This window comes from Ambystoma mexicanum, chromosome 8 (assembly GCF_040938575.1).
Source record: "Ambystoma mexicanum isolate Mex_15411 chromosome 8, UKY_AmexF1_1, whole genome shotgun sequence".
NCBI lineage: Eukaryota > Metazoa > Chordata > Amphibia > Caudata > Ambystomatidae > Ambystoma > Ambystoma mexicanum.
This window is the reverse complement of record NC_090929.1, coordinates 231903980-231924210: the sequence shown is the minus strand read 5'-3', so window position 1 is coordinate 231924210 and position 20231 is coordinate 231903980. Positions and strand designations below refer to the sequence as shown.

The 20231-nt window shown below is 42.9% G+C and overlaps 1 protein-coding gene across 1 annotated transcript in view; it reads right to left on the bottom strand.

The window, feature by feature from the left end:
- Window positions 1-1087: 1087 nt before the first annotated feature.
- LOC138471813 (zinc finger and BTB domain-containing protein 26-like) overlaps window positions 1088-20231 on the bottom strand; it is a 50007-nt gene continuing 30863 nt past the window's right edge. The window contains exon 2 of the mRNA XM_069609648.1: window positions 1088-5431. Within this exon, the coding sequence (XP_069465749.1) occupies window positions 4222-5431 (1210 nt within the window). The 3' untranslated portion in view covers window positions 1088-4221. The remainder of the gene's footprint in view (window positions 5432-20231) is intronic.

Below are 20231 nucleotides of genomic sequence, written 5' to 3'. Positions count from 1 at the left end.
AAAAGTCCTATCATTGGGGCTAAAATTAATGTTCGCTTGGACAGGGTTTTATTTTTATTAACACATGGTGCTTTGCCACCTCCTAAATTGTTAATTTCATGTGGCTTACACAAGAGACTTCACTTCTACTTATGGAGTGCCCCAAGAATAATTGGGGATAAGTGGAAATGAAGCGGTAGATGGGAAATGGATCCAACTATGGCTCTCCTAAAGAGCTGTGTGCTCATGCATTATCCTGTGGAAATGGACTGGTTTATGGAAGCGCTATAATAATTATCAAGTTGATGCAAGATTAGTGTGTCTGTACTGCGCCCATATACAAGCGAGGCTATAGACTCAGGAAGCTGGCTCATACAGTCCATGCCCAAGTACTCACCAAATCCCTGGAAAGGGCAAACATGCCTCACAGTTAAAACGGTAGGACACCACCTGCCACTTTTCTCTTTCACAACCATAGAAGGCTTCACAAGCTGGCAGGGATTTCAGTCAAATCATTAACGGATCGGTTCTGCCGCTCACAACAACACCAGGTGTACACTACAACTCAAAGACCTTCAGATTCTCTCCCCAGCCATAGCTTTCCACCTCATGCCCTTCGCACCTTGGACCCAACCAAGGGGAATAAATCAAGTAGGTTGCACCTCGTCCTCACGGTATGTGCATGGTCCATACATGCCAAGCTGCCAGATCCTCAAGTCAGTTCAAGTCATGGAAACAGGACACAGTGGTACCGCAAGCAATTATAGCGCTTCTAACAGGGTTGTTTCATTCCATGGCTACTCAGAAGTCGATCACCAATTCAGGAATTAGAATGGGAGACCTAGTGGCGTCAAGTCACACTGCTCTGAGTCAGAGTAGTAGTCGCTTCCGACGCTTACTGTTAGAAACAGACACTTCCTGTATGATACACATTAGAGATGTGTGGCAGCACACTGTGGATTGTAGCTGGGGTAAACAAAGTTACAAGCTACAAATCAGGAATAAACGTTACTTGCCCTCTCAATTCCCCTCATGCACACAGAACAAAATTTTATTACTCGCCAAAAGTCAATTATCTATCGCCATTGATGAGCGCAAACTTTGAGGCCCCGCTTGTAGAATTATCTTTAAACTCATGGATAAGGTATGGCAGTTTTGTACTTGGTCTAAGCAAATCGACTTTTACCATACACAACAACATAGCTACATTTACAAAAAAAGTGAAAAGAAATATTCATTTGCAAGGATTCATACAGGATTACAATGTGAAAATGGAAACACTTGCCCATGTGAAAACAAAATGGAGGAACCTATATTCTTGCCCAGGCAAAGAACAAAACATTGGCAATTCTGTATTTGTAACAGTTTTTCTTGATCACGCAAAAGGTTTGAGTTACTGGTGACTGTCGCACACTCTACATCATGTTGATCTTAAAGCTACACAAGTAACAATTCAGGAAGGTTCTTGAAAAACACAAGTTCTTAACGACATCATACCATTTTAACAAAGAACAAGCACCACCGAGAACTCCAGGAAAAGGTGTTAAAAAAAAATCTGGATTAGACAAATGTTATTCCTTTCCCTGAAACACGTGCATACACGTAGGGGCATGTTCTGCTACCTTTCATCATGTATAGGTTTAATATATTCTGGCAGCAGTATTTAAAATGTAGAAAATGTGTGCCAATGCAGGACAACTACATTTGGAAATGGATGTGTGTTTAATTATATCACATGTTCACACTTCTTGAACAAAAGCCCATAAACAATAACATCTTTCGGCTCTGCTGAGCCTTTTTCAAATCTGAGCGTGTTATTTTTCAGTCTGTAAGAATCAGACATTCTATTGGGGATTATACCCAGTTATTACTTCAGGGGCAACAGTCCTATGGATTCATTGCAAACCATTAAGGCCCAGATTTGAAAAATACTCAGCAGAGCCGAAACATGTTATCGTTTATGGGCTTTTGTTCAAGAAGTGTGAACACACACACACACACACACACAGAGTCCTGGAGTCTTCTATTTTACACTGTTTATGGTGACGGTTAGGCTTTATTACCGTTCGGATACAGTGACCTGCAACATCCTTGATCTTATCCTATGCTTGAAGACACAGCATTATATGGCCAACCCAGTACTGATATTGATGTAAGGGATTGTGAGGTGTCGCCCTACAGAGCAACTTTTTCTAAAGCCATTCTCTTCAGTTACATTTGGAAATATGCTTAAACGTCAATATGCTGCCTGAAATCCTTTTCTACATGTCTCATAACATGGCCCTGCCTTGCTTCGTAACTCAGGTAGCACTGGCTATAGCATGAACATCAATTTACTGAGAGCTACTTCCAAGATAGAACAGCAGTTCAATGTATTAAGCATTTGAATTCTTAACAAGGTGGCATCAGCAGTCTTTATAAAAGCTCAAGCCCCTCCACAGAGACCTACTGAATAAGTTGTTTAGGAGAACAATCTTGATTTGGAGACCTTCGCATTCATTAGCACAGACATTTTAAGTATGCATTAGAGTCTCTAATAGCAATGCTTTAGATAATGATACATTGAATATCCATTTCAGAGGAAATTTTTTATCAGTCTACAAATGCGTCCACAAATGAAATCCAACACAAATGTCTCCAAGAGGTTAAGCAACAGATTTTTCAGGGTTCGGAATGGAGGGTAGGTATTGAATGCCTGCTTGTTGCCTAGAAGAGCCTGGTTAGCTTAATACCAACATCTACCAAGAGCTACTTTTGGCTCACAAGGTCAACTGATGCCGAACAAACACACCTATGTGAATTTATGTGGGATAACCTATAAATAAACATTAGGACACATCTATAAAACATTTAAAGCACATGGGGTCATAAATAAGGGAGTACATTATATGTTTGCATCTTAAGTTAGATTTGCGGAAGTTAGCTACTGGTTACTGGCTAATGCTGAATACCTAGGAGCTACTTCTAGCTCTAGCTTATCCAATCGCAATTTTAATCTGTTTTTCGTCAGTGATTTCTGAACTAGGCATTGCAGAATCCGTGCTGGTGTGGGAGGGTGACTAAATCAGCTTTTCACTGCTTAAAGTTGGTATCACTTTTTGCTGCACAGCTGGTGATGGGCATCCAAAAAAATAAAAATAAATAATATGCACAATTCACTGGTTACAGAGTAAACACAGACTGCTCCTAAAACTGCATTGGTTCCTTTCTAGTGTGTACTTGGTTTAATTGTACTGAAAGTGTTGTTAATAACTAGATGGTTCTATGGCTTATCTAAGTCTTTGGCCCGATAAAGGTCTTAAAAAAACAAATGCAAAATAAGTGCAGCACCATCTTTGCAGGGAAGTTTGAAACATGAATCTACCCCAATGCAAACATATTGTCATGTAATCCATACTTCTTTGCAGCTACTACGTTCATCTTGAGATCGGGCAATAATAATTTTGCAGCTCATTCCCATTCTATTGGTCTTGTCTGCTTGTATAGCCAACTGCATGGGTGAAAGCTGGGTGAGAGGGCGCAAGCTGCTTTTGTTGAGAATCTTTTTACTGCCCATTTATTGTTGGGAACATTTACACCCATCTAGGGAGTAAAAGAGGCTGGTACATTGCTTATATTCAGTGCTGTAACAGGGATTTCCAAACTGCCAACACAAAATAAAGATGGCCACCATGAAATCAGGAAGGTGGGGGCTCCGTACAGAACCACTCTTGCCACAGTAATCAGGTGAGTAGGGCTGATGATTATTGGAAATAAGAAGTGAAGGGTGTGGTTGGGGACTAGCAGGTGTGGAAGCAGCCATCAGGTTGCATCCCCCCACCCCGGGTGCTAATATAGCATGTTACCCAGGACAGCATTCTACTGGCTCAACAGAAGTAACTCCACATGCCCGAATGCAATTCACATTGATTTAACACATATGCAGATAACAAATCAAAGCAAACATACATTTAAAAAATGGGTTCCCGAAAGATTTTTACTGGCAAACGTGCATTAGAAACTTTTGTTTTTTTAAATACTTCCGATATTCCGGTTGCCCAAAATATACATTATTATAGCACGTTTTGAAGATATACTTTAAAACTACACATCATACCATAGTTTCAGTAGGTGCGTTACACGTTTTGGTGTACTTCCGGTGAAAACATCAATTTAAATAAAAAATAAAAAAATAAATGCATTCAAAGAAACAAAATGACTGCTACAGCAGGCATTATTCCTAGACGTAGGGCACATGCAGGACTAAGAGTCCAGATCCACAGTAATATCTTGAACACCTCTTTCATTTGCATTGTCAAAGCTGTTTTTACCATGTAGCTGCTTGAGGTGTTTCCTCAAGACCGGTTTGTGCGCAAACACCATATCACAGTAATTACATTTATGGGGTTTATCGCCACTATGAAGATTTAGATGATCTTGCAGTGAACATTTTTGAGAAAATGTTTTCCTGCAGATCTTACACTGAAAGGGCTTTATTCCAGCATGCACTCTCATGTGCCTGTGCAGATTGCCTTTTTGAGTGAATGTTTTCCCACAGAGAAGACACATGAACAGTTTGTGCAGTTTTAAATGATTGGCATAGTTTTCTAAATGACGGAATACTCTGGTGCACTTTGGACACTGGTGATGCCACTGAAGGCCTTTCTCCATCATCCTGTTCATGGGTCCAAATGTTTCTTTAGATGGAAACCCAATGTCACTACCGGCATCCGAGAGATCATAGTTATGAAGGTTGTTGTCTTCTATTTCATGGACTTTACTTTCTACAGTTGAATTTATTAGAGAGTGTTGGGGTTCTGATGTATGCAAAGAGGTTTGTTCCGAAGAAATAAACTGGTTCAGATTTTTCTTAACAGATGCTTCTCCAATTGACTCTATCTTAACAATCTGAATATCACCATCATCAATTTCAGAACTATCCTCCGAGAGTGGACTACAAGGAGAACTTTGCAGCATTGGGTCCTCTGTCTCATCGTTCTCATCATCCTCATCTCTCTTTAACTCAGAGAAATTACTTTCCTCTTCACATTTTTCCACACTATCCAAAGTATCTTTTGGCTTTATGAACTTCCAGAGGGCCTGAATACACCGTTTCACAACGTGGCTCATTTGGAGGAAGCTGGCAGCAGTAAGATAATTTACAAGCTCAATTTCCGGGAATTCCAGCATACCAGTATAGCAGGACAAGAGTAGTTGCCTTCCCGCTTCAGAACTTTGCAAGATTGAGATTTCCACCTCTTGTTCATCATTCAATAAAAAACGATCCCTTAGGTAGGGGGATCCAGCAGCAAATACAATCTTATGTCCTTTGATCTCAACATCATCAATATGCACAGTGACGTCACAAAATTTGTTTTCTGTCCTCAGTTTATTCATGGTCTGCAACATCGAATCGCCATAATTATCAAACTTGAACTGAAGGTGATCCGATCGCTCACACATTGTTGCAGATCTGCAGGAACAAAAATTAAGGTGTTAGAAAGGCTGACTAAAGTGTTGCATTGAAAAAAAATCCTTGGAAACCCCCAACACATCATGCATCTGCAACACATGGCTCTTCATATATTTGGGGCTATGACTCCCATCATCCCGCACCATTGACTATGCTGGCTAGGGCTCGTTACATTTCAAATCCTCAAGAGAGCCACAGTTCCCGATGCCTGCTCCATAATCTCTGCCATTTAACATGATCAAATTGCGGCCATGGAGGTTTCTAGAATACTCTAGTAATCTCAGTAATGGAACAATCAAATGATTAGACTCCTGGGTGGCATGGGTAGGAATAATCAGCATTGCACTTTTACATTGAGGGTAAAGTCTATACTTACAGGACTAACAAAACATACAGCACTTAGGCCACTTCGTTTGAAAATGCGAATATGGATTCTATTTGATTTACACATTATGCTACAAAACTGACACAAACAGTGAAATGCATCTCTTTAACTTGAATATCAGCCAGCGCCAAGTTCGTATTTACCATCACTAATTGCCAGATGGCAAAACGAAGACACACAAAAAACAAAACAAAAAAAATAAATAGAAAAAGCATAACTGAAATGCTCAGTCTCCGAAAAGGAGAAGATCGGTTTCATACTTGGTGCCAAAAAGCTGGACTACTCATACATCATTCTAAGAGACCTTCCTTGGTAGGTCCGGAGCAATGACTTTTTTTTTTTAAACAAAAAAAACAGCAGCCATGCAATAGAACTTCTAAGCAGGATTTGATTTAAAAATCGCTTAAGATAATCCATCTTCCCTTTGTAGAATCAAATACGCACCTCCAAATGGTTGTGGTTTTTTTTCAAGCAAGCTAAGGTTCTTCCTGCATTCTTCATGAATATGCACTCCAACATGTCACCGCCCAGAGTCTCCCAAACTAATTACCATAATTCGAACACACTTTTTTTAAGCAATATTTTTATTATCAGACTTGACCCAGTAATATTGACTGAACACACCAACAATCTACACATCTTGGGACAAGGTGATTAAAGGCGTGAACGGATTATTGGGGACAAAACTGGAATGTAACCCGAGAATATGCATATGGGGATCCTTTCAGGGGGAAAGAGGCATAAATCACGAAACAGGATGGTGAGATTCTTACTAATATTAGCTAAAAGTTGCATGGCAATTGCTTGAAACATCCACAAAGACCATCAACAACATCATGGCAGGTGAATGCCCATAGATGGGGAGTAGCGGAACTGGAGATATTGCGGGGGCAAAGGATGACACAGAGGGAGACGGGGGTAATGGCAGACTGGGGCCAGTTGTTGAATGATTTGAGTATACCCAATGATCTGAAACCAGCATGAAGGTATGGGGATGGGGGAGGTGAGACAATCAGGAGAAGGGAAGGAAGGAGACAGGCGCAGAGGGGTTTGGAGGAGATCCTCCGGGGGATATTGATACATGGTACCTGTTAATCACATAAAAGCGGGAGGCTGACGAGAGAAAGAGGGGGAGGTATAGGTTGGGAGGTCCTACGGGAATCGGTCGAAAGATGGGAAATTGGGGACGCTGGGTGGCAGGGGGGGTGTTGGGATTGTTTTAGGTGTGCCTTCTTTACAAAATGCAAATAAAGAGTGTTTTTATGAAGAAAAAAAAAATCTACATAACCATTTCGGATGACTCGTAAGCATGACGGCAGATTTTTCCACACCTACACACTTTACCTTCTTAACCTTTTGGTCCTGCACAATTGGGTCAATCTCAAAATAAGGTATTTTCCTACCATCCTCTCCTCAGTTAGCCTTGAAAGTTTACCTAGATAAGCAGACAACACTGCCATACACCCTGCAGCATAATAAATGATGGCCTTAAGAGGGGCTATATTACAACAACAAAAAATAAGAAAGCAGCACTAACAAGGTGACATACATGGAGGAAAGGAAAAACACTCTACAAAGTAGGTCAACAGTGTGGCCATCCTGGAAAGGTACTACTTATTCACAGAGCATATATGTACCATACTAAACCACCACTGGTTGAAAATACAATACTCACTTGTTTCCATCTGAAGCAGAAATCAAAATGCTCAGGAACACCATATTCGAATTCACAACACTAGCAAAACTTTCCAAAAAATGATATTGGAAGCACAATTACAGGAATGAGAATGGAAAAGGGCATGGGGATTAATAAACAGGGGTGAGATTGGCGGCAGCAATTGAAGTTTCAGGCCTTGCAAATTCGTTAAAACCTGCTAGACCTGCAGGTCGAGTGACTTAACTTACCTAATAGACTCACTCCAACAGCCCCCAGAACGTTTTGCTTGGGCTTCGTAATTATTTTGCCTTGTCCCTAGGGGAGTGGGAATCGTTTTCCTCCACCACCTAGTCTTTTACTCTTTTTATGGGTGAGCATTCTCCATAGTGTGCGTTTGGATCTATAGTTTCCTATAACTTGGGTTTACACTAGGTTGCCCCTTTGGGCTTCCCTTTGTAATGTACTTGGGTAACCAACTGTTCCCAAAGGGTAAAGTAGGATTTACATCCCCTTTACAATGTATATATTGAGCCAGCACACTCCACCTTATGTGGTAAGAAAGGGGATACAGTTTAACATTATTAATGTTAACTTGAATGGCTGGTGGCATAGAAACTACTTTTAGTCATTACTCGCAGGCTGTCAAATCAGCCGCTGTAATGCACATGAGAGGCACCATTCTGCTAGAATGGTGGACCTTTTTCACCATTTCTCGTTTGCTTGCCGTTTATGAGGTCTTCTGCCATTGCAGGTGGGAACAACCTTGGGTGAAGTGTTGCCTTCAGCGGGAATCCTTTGTATTCCCAGCCGAGACTCCTGTGATGAATCCAATGGATCCCTCGCTTGGTCCAGGGAAAGGCAGACGCTTCCTGAGCCGGGGAGGAGAAAAGGCTCAGGGAGGGTAGAGGAATCCAGGGGGATGAGACACGGTATTTGCCTTCATTTACACTGCCACAATATATAATGCCTTGTTGCCACCATAACCCGGTACCCAGTCAATTTACCAAAAAACAAGAGTGGTCAATTTCACTGAAGACCATAATACTAAAAAACAAAAAATATTATATATTATTATAGGGTAGTGTGGTAAGGGGTTAAAATTAATCAGGATGGGGGTGGGTTGGCGTTATAAGGGTAGAAAATAGTTTCAGTATTGTGGTCGCAATTAAGTGTACCACTCTGAATTTTCCATCGGTATAATCACATATAACCCCCATGACCCTTAGGTTGCATGAGTACACCATCTTTGTTCGGGTGGAATTAGTCAGAAACCCTGAATGAAAGAACATCTTTCTCAAAGTCAGGAAACTCAGACACTTCAAGGTTCCCCATATTCTCGTAAGCGTAAGAAAAGGGGGTTTGGGAATGTTACAACATTACATCTAAAGACCTATATTCCCCTTTACAAACTAGTGTGATGACCGATTCGCCCAATATTCCCTTGGTGAAGGTGGTTGAAAAGAGATAAAAAACTAAGTGAAAAATTGGTAAAGAAAGCCGAATGAGTTATTTGGGACTTCAACTCCCAGAATTCCCTCAGTATGGAATCGAGGAAGAGGGATGCAGAGGATCAGAACTGTAGCACTTAGCTAATTAACCAAAATGATCCTCACCCGAAGGAGACAGAGGCTTAAATGGTCCCTTCAGGTACAAGCTGTTGAGAAGTCGGAGAAGTCAGAGAAGCAGAAGTAGTGTATGCTGTGCGAATCATTGCGGTTCGAGGCAGGGCCGGAGAAGCAAGACGGGGCCGGAGAAGCAAGCCACTGGGACCACTGTGGGTCCTGAAATGGCATGTGCCTCTCGTTCACCCTTGCAGAGGTTCCGCAGCAGGAAGCGTGAGAGACGAACACTTCACCCTAGAATGTTAGTTATACAGAGATTGCGTGGCGGAAGTGGTGGGAGCAGGCGCGGCGGAAGTGGTGGGAGCAGGCGCGACGTCCCAGTTGGCTAGAGTGCACCAGGGACACTGAAATGAAGGTGGCACTAATCTGGCGTGGCAGAAGTGAAGGCGACTAGTCGGGAGAAGCCACGTGTATTCTGCCAACACCAAGCAGAGCACAGATACGCAACTTACCCGGTGAGTCTGAAGCAAGCAAGTGACTCTGGGGCTCTGGGGCGCTCCGGCACTGTCCGCGTGTGTCGCGCAGAAACTTTCACTCACATATGAGTGCAAGACACACAGGCAAGCTGTATGAATGCTGAACTTTCAAAAAAACCATTGCAAGTGGCATGTTGTAAACTAAAAGACTCCAACCCTGAGCCTGTAAGGACTTGGAATCTCCAACTACCCGGTGGGGAAACCTCTTTGAACTCTGAAAGGCACACCCAATACCCAAGCCAAAAGAGTTTGACCAGGCAACATCATTAGAACAACAACTATTGCCAGACGGGACCAGCACGAGGCCCAAAGGTTCAAACCTTGGTTATTCATACTTTGGGAGATTTACAGATGTGGTTGATACAAACGCCCATTGCTAAAGCCAAGATAGCGGCAAAGTAAAACCTTATACAGGTCAGTGGTTTGGTTGTTGGTTTAGAAGGGGAAAGAAGGTGGCAAACGAGCTGCCCTTTGGGAAGAAGCTATCCAGAGGGAGACGAGCATGATTTGTAGAAGAGTCCCATTATGGTCCACTGTGAATGTTAAAATTCCCTGAAAGCTACAAATATTTTGATACCAACAAAGACTATGGTAGTCAATATTTCGCCTTTGAAAGTTATCACTTAAGCACTTTTCGGTTCTGGTGTTGAAGTAGATGGGCAGGTGAGTATATCCATAGGGCAAGAAGTGATTGCCCAGAAGAAACCGGGTAAAAGGATAAGCCAGGGCTTGGAATGTGCAAGTGCTAAAGAGTGGTATCAATAGAAAACAGCATTGAGTTTTGACATTGGGAAAGAATTGTCAAAGCTGGTTGAAGAAAGGGTTACAATTCTTTCTGCAGTTGTGGCGAACCACCCTCACCAAAATAATTTCTTGTTGCTACAAAAGACACGTTTGATCTTATTCCAGGAGGAGTAAGAGCGTATTACTTTTTCAAAGTACTTAATTGAAACAACGGAAATTTGTGAAATTAAGTACAAGACCTTAACAATAGTGTTGAACTTTGTGTTGAATCCGATTTCCTCATTTTTCTTTTTTTGGAGAAAATCCTTGTTTGTATCTGGGGAAGGGAAATCCGCCAAGGCCACGACAAGAGACATTGATCATAGTGTGAATAAATATCTTATGTATTGGTGTTGATTGGAGTTGCCATATATTTCCTTTTTGCTTTGACTGTTTTAGAAGTCCGAGTGCTAGATATCCCTTGGTTAGAGTGTTCCCTCTAGTTTATGTTAGGCAGGGAAATCGTCAGGGTAGAGATAGTGAGGAGTGTATCCACCTGTTTATTTAAGAAAATGGCAAAAGTTGAACACTCTTACAAAGTTGTATGCCTCACATTTCTGACCCCTAACGCTCCAGAGTGTCTGAGAAGGCAGAAAGCAAGGGAGGAGTCAAACACTCTGCAGCCCTTTCTCATGCCTGAAAGGAACCAGTTCCCAGTGGGAGGCTGGCTGTCCTGATTGCACAGCCAGACTGCACTTTTCTGTAAACTGCAGGGAGAGTTTGTAGAGGTTGTGCTATAGTTCCTGATAAAGACTCTGATCCTGGAAGCTGCTAACAAGTCGATCAATGGAACCAAATCCGAAGAGCAAGATTAAGAAACAACAGCTGTAAACCATTTCCAGTGACCGGAGAACCTGCTGTGTGACCGGAAAGCCTGCTGTAAGCCTTCCTTCCAAGTGACGGGGGTTGTGAATGCGACGACTCCTACCCAGAGGCTGATGAGTTCCACTAATCTTGAGAAGACCTGCAAAACGAGCCATCCCTTGACGTGCTGCGACCTTGCTGGGCTGCAAAACGCCAATACCAGAGGACCTCGAGCCTTAGTGCAGTGCATGGTATTTCGAGATCCAATTTCGTCCGAAAAGTTCATGGACGCCTGCTGGACCTCAAGAGGCACGATTCGAATCCCTGAAGTCCCCTCACCAGAGTGCAGGATTGATAGGGTGAAGAGAATTCAACCTGCAATACTCGTCCTTCCTCTGGTTCTAGTAAAAAGGCACCAAATCCACAGATGTGAGAATCTGAGAATATTCCTTTGTTGGAAGCCTCCCCCGTTGAGGACTACTGTCAGTTTTCCTTCCGTGTCCATTTCTTCAGTCTGCAGACCAAGAACCCAAGGACCAGATCCTGTGCTGCTGCAGCCTGAAGGCATAAACCCAGAAGCTCTTCTTTTCTCCAAAAGGTACTGTGTTGGCTTGGGTAATACTCAAGTCTGGTGTTCATCCTGTGAGGCCAAGTGGGTTATTTGTGTAGTTGGGAGTTTGAACCATACCATTTGCTCAGGTCCAATGCTGGAACACATATAGGGAGTCTTCTGTGAAGTCCATAAACACTTTTCAACTAACCCTTAAGTGATTCTTACTTGTCTGAAGAGAAATCCTCTGGAACTCGGACTTTCCTGCAACTGAACCCTATCCTGACCGGCCTACAGCTGGCTCCTAGACCACTAGGGTCCCTCTTCCGACACTGAGCAAACTCATGCCCAAGAATTAGTGAAGGACTTTGATGAGAATGTTCTATCTTGAGATATATAACAAGTGTTAAACATGATGCCCGAGCGATTCTTTGTTAAAATCCAGAGTATATTTAGGGGGTTCATATGGCATAACTCCAGGAGTAGAATAGCATTATGGAAACTACAGAACGCATAGGGGGGGCATTAAATTACCCAACTTTGAAATGTACTATTTGGCTGGCCAGCTACAATACGTAGTGGGATGGTTATCGGAGGACTCTACGCCGGAGTCCAGATAGTTGAAAGCTGAGTGTGCTCCATTTTTTCTGAATTAATGGATATGGTTGCCAATATCGCAGCAAGACGAAGGGACGGAATGTTAGATTTGGGCTGGAAAATGTGGCGGAGGGCCTGCCGGGTCATGGAGAACCCGTTCCCGTGTTCCCCACAGATGCCGCTAGTGGTGCTGAACGGGGTGGATGAGCAAATGAGGAAGGCATTGAGAACCGATTGGTATAGCAACTCTAGGGGATGTGTGGCAGGACGGGAAGGTGGTGGAGTTTGACAAATTGGTGGACGATACCAGTTTACACCGGGGACAATACATTACCTATGCCAGGCTGGTGCATAAGATAAAAGATACGTGGTCAGAGACAGTGCTAGCTAGACAGCCCGATTCGGCCATACGAACATTTTATGATATGTCGGACGGAGGTCATGAGGCCTCCCGAATATATGAACTGCTGATGTCAAGGGTGGGGAAGGAGGTGATCCAGTTGAGGCGGGATTGGGAGGAGGAAGCCGGGGAATCAATAAGTGACGGGCTGTGGGTGAGAGTACACGAATACCACAAAAAAGTGTCCAGGAACATGAGACTGCAACAGATCCAGTTATATGTTACCCATAGAGCGTATAGGACTCCTAAGAAGATGGGTAAGTTTAAAGATGCAGGAACAAAGCCATGACCTAAATGTGGGGAGGTGAATGCGGGACTGGTACATATGTTCTGGGCATGCCCTGAAATAAGGAGATTCTGGGGGAGAGGTAGCCCACCTCTTGGCGGAGAAAGAGAAAAGTCTGGATGTGCAATCTCTGTGGGCGTGCATGGTAGGGGGTGGGGGGCCCCCCAGGCCACGTACTCTGAAACACGCATGTAAAATCAAAGATTGTGCTTATATACTAGCTAAGCGCAGAATAGCTATGAGCTGGACAGCAAGTAATAGACCGAAAGTAGAAGTCTGGTGGCACGATCTTCAGATGTTGGCGGATGCGGAAACTGTGGTGTGGAGCGAAGCAATTAAACGAGGGGGAGAAGAAGTGGAGACGCTAGTAGCCTGGAGGCAACTAGTAGCTACACTGTCTGGGCCTGACCAGGCATGCCTGGAGGACGGTGGTTCTTCGGGGGAGCGGAGGGAGGGGTGCTCTCAGAAATGGTGGTGGAAAGCGGTGATGTGAGGTAGGCTCGGGATAGGGTGGGGGGATAGCTAGGGGGCGGGAGAAACAACATGAAACTGTACATGAGAATTGTAATGTATAACTGCTGTTACACTGGTTGGTTTTCACGTTGGAATTAATTTACATTTTTTTTAAAAAATGTACGTGTTAAAAGTACCTACTTTTTAGTTGCTCCGCAACTTTGGTTGCGTAATAGAATAAGATACAAAGTGTCTTAAAGTCGATAGTAAGCTTTAAGTTGCTCCTTTAAAAAAGTATGGAAGCTAACTTACTAGCTTTGAATTGTGTTTCACATTCTAAAAAGTAAATACAGTTGATAGACTTACCTTTTCTAAAGTGAATACGTGTACAAGCTGACCAATAGGTTTTACACACCATGAACTACCTTGTGTCTAAAAGTGTATTATTGGGTTTTACTTTCCCTGATCTGCTTTAGTGTATTTCTAAAACGGTCTTGGGGTTAACACTTGTCTTTGAGTTGCTTGTAGCCCCTCTTAAATGTATATTGGCCTTTACTCACATTGAATAGCCGCTGCTCTTCTAAACGTGTAACACTGGGTTGCGCTTTCCCTGAATTGCTGTAGTGCTCTTCTAAAATAGTTTCACAAGGCAGAATAGGTTTCTTACCTTGAATAGCTTCTGCTCTTCTTCAACTAATATTGCTGAGTTAATTCAAATAAGTACTCTTACTTGCCTGAAAGTCACTGTGTGGGGCTAGAAGAGTACATTGTAAAGATTGCTCACCTTGAAGGTTGTACTTTCCCTGAACCACTTCTAAAATAGTGTACTGTATAGAACTTCTCCTTGCGAAGCGCAAGGCCTATAGGTAGTATACTAGTTGAGTTACTACCTCTGAACTGGATTTTTAAAATTAACATTGGTATGGTAACTGTAACCATTCTTTAAGAAAATTAGCTATGTTTCAAGATATCCTTGTAACAGTGTTGGTCTGTTTCTATAATTGAATAACACTGTATGTTATGACCAATCGGGTCGGTTTTGTACGATCGGACCGAAAAAGAAAAAGGTCTGACCGTACAAAACGACCGAAAAATTCTACCACCAAAAGTTCGAACCTTTGGTGGTAGCATTGCAGGTAAGTAAAATAAATAAATAAGAGACTGCGGGGGTGTCCTCCGCAACACCCCACTCACTATACAGTGTGGCATAGTGAGCAGGGTGTTGCAGCACACCCCAAAAAAAAAAAGAAAATTACCGGGGGCTGCAGGGGTGTCCCCCGCAACACCCCGCTCACTATACTTTATAGTATAGTATAGTGAGCGGGGTGTTGCGGGGGACACCCCTGCAGCCCCGGTAACTTTATAGTATAGTGAGCGGGGGTTGCGGGGGACACCCCTGCAGCCCCCATTATTCAAGTGTGTTCGCATGAGAAAGGTGCAAACTTTTGGTAGTTCGCACCTTTCTCATGCAAACATTCCGACCGCAGCAAAATCAGCCGCGGTCGGATCACTTAGAATCATCAGGTCTACTACCCTTGAATTGCTTATTGTATTCTGAAAGTATATCTAACCTGGTTTTACTCCCCAAGAATAGCTTAATGCCATTCTGTTATAGGTTTGACTAACCTGGACTCAGCCCTACAAATGGTGTATCTGCCACTTTTACTCCCTAAAAATAGGCAAATATTCACAAAAAAAAAAATAGGGGTTAAAAATACTCCCAACAAAAAATAGGAAACAGACCCGTACAACCTGGTGCTCCTGCTCACACACACATAGCTTCATGGGTAGGTTGGAACCAGTAGTGCACGTAGCACCACAGTAAGAAACTGCTATTATTACTGTCTGATTGGAAGAAGTAAATCTGTATCTTTTAATGTGCATGAATAACTAGGTGCAAAGAAATGATTACAAAAACATTTCTGTTTAAAACATATATTTCTACTCGCTTATAAGATACCTCATTGGGAATCCGACTTACATTTTTACTCCCTAAAGAACATTTTACTCCCAACTTTAAAAACTAGGGATTAAAATACTCACACTTCCCAATCTTATCTGGAGCACTGCTTGGACTGCTTACTGTAACCTTAATAAGGTTTTGAGTTGTTTTTTGTAAATGTGTTCATATGATATGTGAATAGTTCTTACTGCCCCAAGATTTCCCTTTGCCTACTGTATTTAAAAGAAACCATTACTTTTACAATACTTGGTGCATCAGGGTTAATTTGAACCATATGTACGCTACAATTCTTTTGTACCAAGCTACAACCCTCTCCTAAGGGAAGCCTTGCTGCTCGGTCTATGCTACCAAATGTTCTCAGGTGGTGCAGCCTTATACTAAGAGTGGAGTTTTGTACTGCCTCAGATATGGTTTTATGAAGCCCTTAGTTGGACTTTACAAAAACTGCCCTTAACAGAACCCATACAAGCTTGAAAGTAAATAATCACATTTGAACAATGCATTTCTCCATTAGCCCTCTTTGTTTGGCACAATGCTGCCATCCAGAGGCCAGCCACACAGTGAAACATTTAATCATTTACTGGAAACAGTTTGTTTGCAGTAAATGTCAAATAAAAAAGTTTCAAACAACCCAGAATTTCATTTTACTAAGCGAGCAGTTTTCAGTACCATGCAAATGGTACTTGACCATCATAAACACTACTTGGCTATGCGAGCGGTCAAGTAGATTTTGTGCTTGAACTTCCACAAAACTCTGACTCAATATATTCTTTCATTCCTAAAGAAAAAAAAATAATAAAATAAACACATATGACCTGAACGCAATCCATTCAGTTAAGGCCAAACTCCAACATAAGAAAGTGGGTTCTTCTTAACTGACATCTAAATGAGACCAGAAAATTACTTGCCTAACTTTCTAAACACATTCCACCAGACTTGGAGTTAAATAATTAGTGATGACCCAATAGGTGTTTGTGAGGGCTTTACAGACCTTTTTTCTTTTTCTGTGTCAGATCACGCAGAGCGCAGTGGTGTATATGACCACTTTTGCAGAGGCCTCCGGTTTCTACATTGTCAGAGGACACCCCAGGGACACGATTCAGAAGATAAGCCTTTAGCAGCCATCTACTTGTTACGCAATAGGAAGGCCCCTGACACAGATGGCTTCTCAAACAATCACATCCTATATCAAGAAGTGATTTAATGCATTTCTGGAATCTCCCAACAAACAGGCAACAACTGTGCACATCACAAAATCTGGAAAGGACCCTCAAGACTGGTGGCGTTCCCGCCATATCCCAAAATCAGGTTTGTAGCTAAAATATTAGATAATCATGTCCAGACAAATATTCACACAGACCAGGTACTAGTTTATCCTCATCAGATCAATTACTTCATATACTACACATTGACATTGCAGACTCTTCTAAATAGAAGAGCCACACTTGTTTAATTGATGTAGAGAAGACTTTCAACAGAGTTGAAAGGACCTTCCATATTCGTGCCCGGAGAGAATTTAGATTGGTTCACGTTTTCATGGATTGGATAAGATCTTCATATTAAGCCCAGATTGCAAATGTGACTATTGTGTGTGCAGTCTCGACACCCTTTTCTCTAGCCCGGTGAACCAAACAGGGCTGTCCATTACCAATCTGGCGCTACACAGTAGCAGTGGAGCCTTTTGCCAGTCATATTAGAGGGTGATCGTACTATCAAACAGTAGTAAGACATAGGTGACATGGGAAGCAAACTCCTCCAATGTTACAACAATATTTTACCTACTCTAGACAATCCTAAAACCGGTCTACCACACATCCTGAAGTTTACAACTGATTATGGAAATCTCTCAGGATATAAAATAAATTGGAATAGGATGTTCAGTCTTGAAGGGCACACAAATCAACTCCATTTCTCTGGTATCCAGTCATTGCATCGAATGAAATAGCATTGAATGCCTTACCATACAAAATAAAAATGCATTGAGAAGAAAATGCATTGCGTGCATTTTTGTTTAAGGTAAAGTGTTTATTTTAATTGCAACAGGTTTTAAAAGGGACTGGGGGACGCGCCCATCAAAAAAAAAAAAAAAAAAAAAAATGCATTTGATGCCCCCCATGCATTTTTTTCGATGGTAATGCATTCAATGCGATTTAATTTGATGCAATGACTATAAAGCATTTCTCTCAATCCCACCAGTACAGTTACTTCCAAACTAACCTATTTGGAGGTTAAAATACAGAATATGTTAAATCCTATGATCAAACCCAACTTTGGTGCACTGTGGGATGCGATTCGAAGATTTGCAATCAGGGGTCTGGAATATCTTTCAAAAACTACTTGTTACTCTGTGGCCTAAGTTTATGAAATATGGCAACCAGACATGTTATTTTATATTTTCCAACTGGCAAATATACCATACAGATACAAGCTTAGAAATAATGTAACAGCATGTTCAGCGGTAACTAAAACTTAGTCTATCGAAGTGTCTGGCTTGAGTATGGAACTTGAATAGTTGGTTTATTTGCAAAGGGGCTGCCTAGAGAAGCATGAGAACATTAAGGGGAAATATATATCTACACAAGAATAACTTCTTTAGTGTACCATAGGTCCAGTGAGGTAGAAACCTAGAGGTGGGTATGTTAAACAGTAAAGGGATCAGTATTGTTACTGTGTGCTCGGGCTGCCTTAGGAAGGGAAGGTGTGTTTGTACTGTTATTGAAAAACGAATTAAGCACGATTAAATAAAAAATGAAAGTAGACCTACCATCGGCAAAATAAATATCTATATTTTTTTGTGGTGACGAAAAGGCAGATTCGGTTTTATGTGTAGTGCTACAACTGAGGACGTGGTACTCTGGTCTTGCAGTGAGAAAGAGTAGAAGGATTGGGTCTGCACAAAGATGAAAGCACCTGTAAATTGTTACCACTAATGGCTTACATTTTAGCATGACCACTACTTGAGAGAATGTGCAAGTATTTGAAAAACTGAGGTGCTGCATGATTAAGCTAATGGGAGCACTTTAACACACAATTATAATTGGGTAACTGTCACCACCTGAATGATATGCTTGCTGCCAATAGGCTTTGGCAAATCTTGACCCCTTCTTTAGGGTTTTGTCACTCTGGACCCAAAGCTACGTTCATCCTTCCTCCTTGGCTACAGTACACCTTCGGTAATAAAAACGCCCCCACTGAAAGTCTTTCAAATTGAGCAGAACTGTCTTTTTAGTCCAACAACAGGGTTGTTCATGCTGCGGCTATCCAAGATTGCTTTCCTTCCAATTAATTTTAAGGGGCAAATGCAGTTGGACCCGCATTTCAATGTTGAAGTAGACTGATAGCAATTTCCAAAGATGTAAGAAGACAAGCCCACCCACTCTGAATCCACACACCACAAAGTTGCTGGAGCCATGTAGCTGAATCATCAACTCACACTTGGTAGCCATGAAAACTGCTCGAGAAGATCCAACTCAAGAATAAAGTGCCATGCCGAAGCGGTGGCAGACAAGGATCTATGCACATTGGTGCAGCAAGTGTTTGCGGGCCTGCTGGAGGTGGAAGACTGGTCAGCGATAGCGCCGGACAACATACACAGAGTGCGGCCAAAGAGCAGAGAGCCAGGGGCCAGACCCAGAGATGTAGTATTGACCTTACACGAGTGCAGGGAGAAGGGGAAAGTGCTGGTGGCTGCCAGGAGGGCCAAATCAATCAGCTACAATGGCTCGGAACTTCAGCTATTCCAGGACCTAACCCAGACCACCCTGGTGAAGCATAGGATGATGGGTCCGGTGGTGCGTGCCCTAATGCGAATGGACTACGCTATAAATGGACCTTTCCCTTTGGACTACTGTTCGAATGGGGAAGGGAAACCACCTGCGAGGACGGTACAAGGGTACTGAAGATGGAGGACGAAGGGTCACCAAGGCAAGAACAAAGACCAGCGAGAGAACTGCTCAAGAGGTAAATGTGGGAGTGGACAAAGTTTTTGACAAGGGGCTAAAATTAACAGGGCCTAAGTGCGGCCCGGTTTAACCACCCCACTCCTCAACAAGGGGGGCAGGAGTGGAAGGTGCTCACACACCCATCGACACAGGAGCGCCACGCTGAGGGAAAAAGGGGGTTACAGGAAGGAGTGTTGTAGGCCGCCTGGCGGAGGGAGTTAGGGGAAAGGTACCGAGGGAGGTGGGTGGTACAGGATGTCTTGGTTTATCTACATGGGTCTAGGGTGACCCGCACAGGTTTACTCTGGGTTGTTACAAGGGCTCAATTCCAGAGATGATGGGTCAGGGGGAGCTAGAGGCTGGTTGAGCATGCACAGAGGGGGGTGGGAGGGTGTGAAGGGAGAGGGGTATTTGGGGCGACCTCCCTAAACGTCAGAGGGCTTAATTCCCAGTTAAGAAAAAGGAATGTTGAACAGTTATTGGGGCAGGGAAGTTGGGATTGTAGCACTCCAAGAGACGCACGTTCAGAGGCGAGACAGGCCTAAGCTGAAAATCAAAGGGCAGACGGAGGGGCGGGGTGGGGTGTTAATCGCTACTTGGGACATCCCAGGCTTCCAGGAGGACACAGAGGGTAGGTATCTGGCGGCCTCTTTTACAATGGGAGAGGGGGAAGCTATTCAGTGGCAGCAATCTACGCCTCCAATACAGGGCAAGATGGGTTCTTGCGGGCGGGGCGACACGGACCAAATTGGAGACTTTTGCCAACGGGCAGATAATATTGGTAGGCAATTTTAATATGGCGTGGGACCCAAGAGAAGACAGGCGTTTGTTTGTTTTGTTTGTTTGTTTTATTTAGTATAGCGCTCCAGACCCAGGGGTAAAT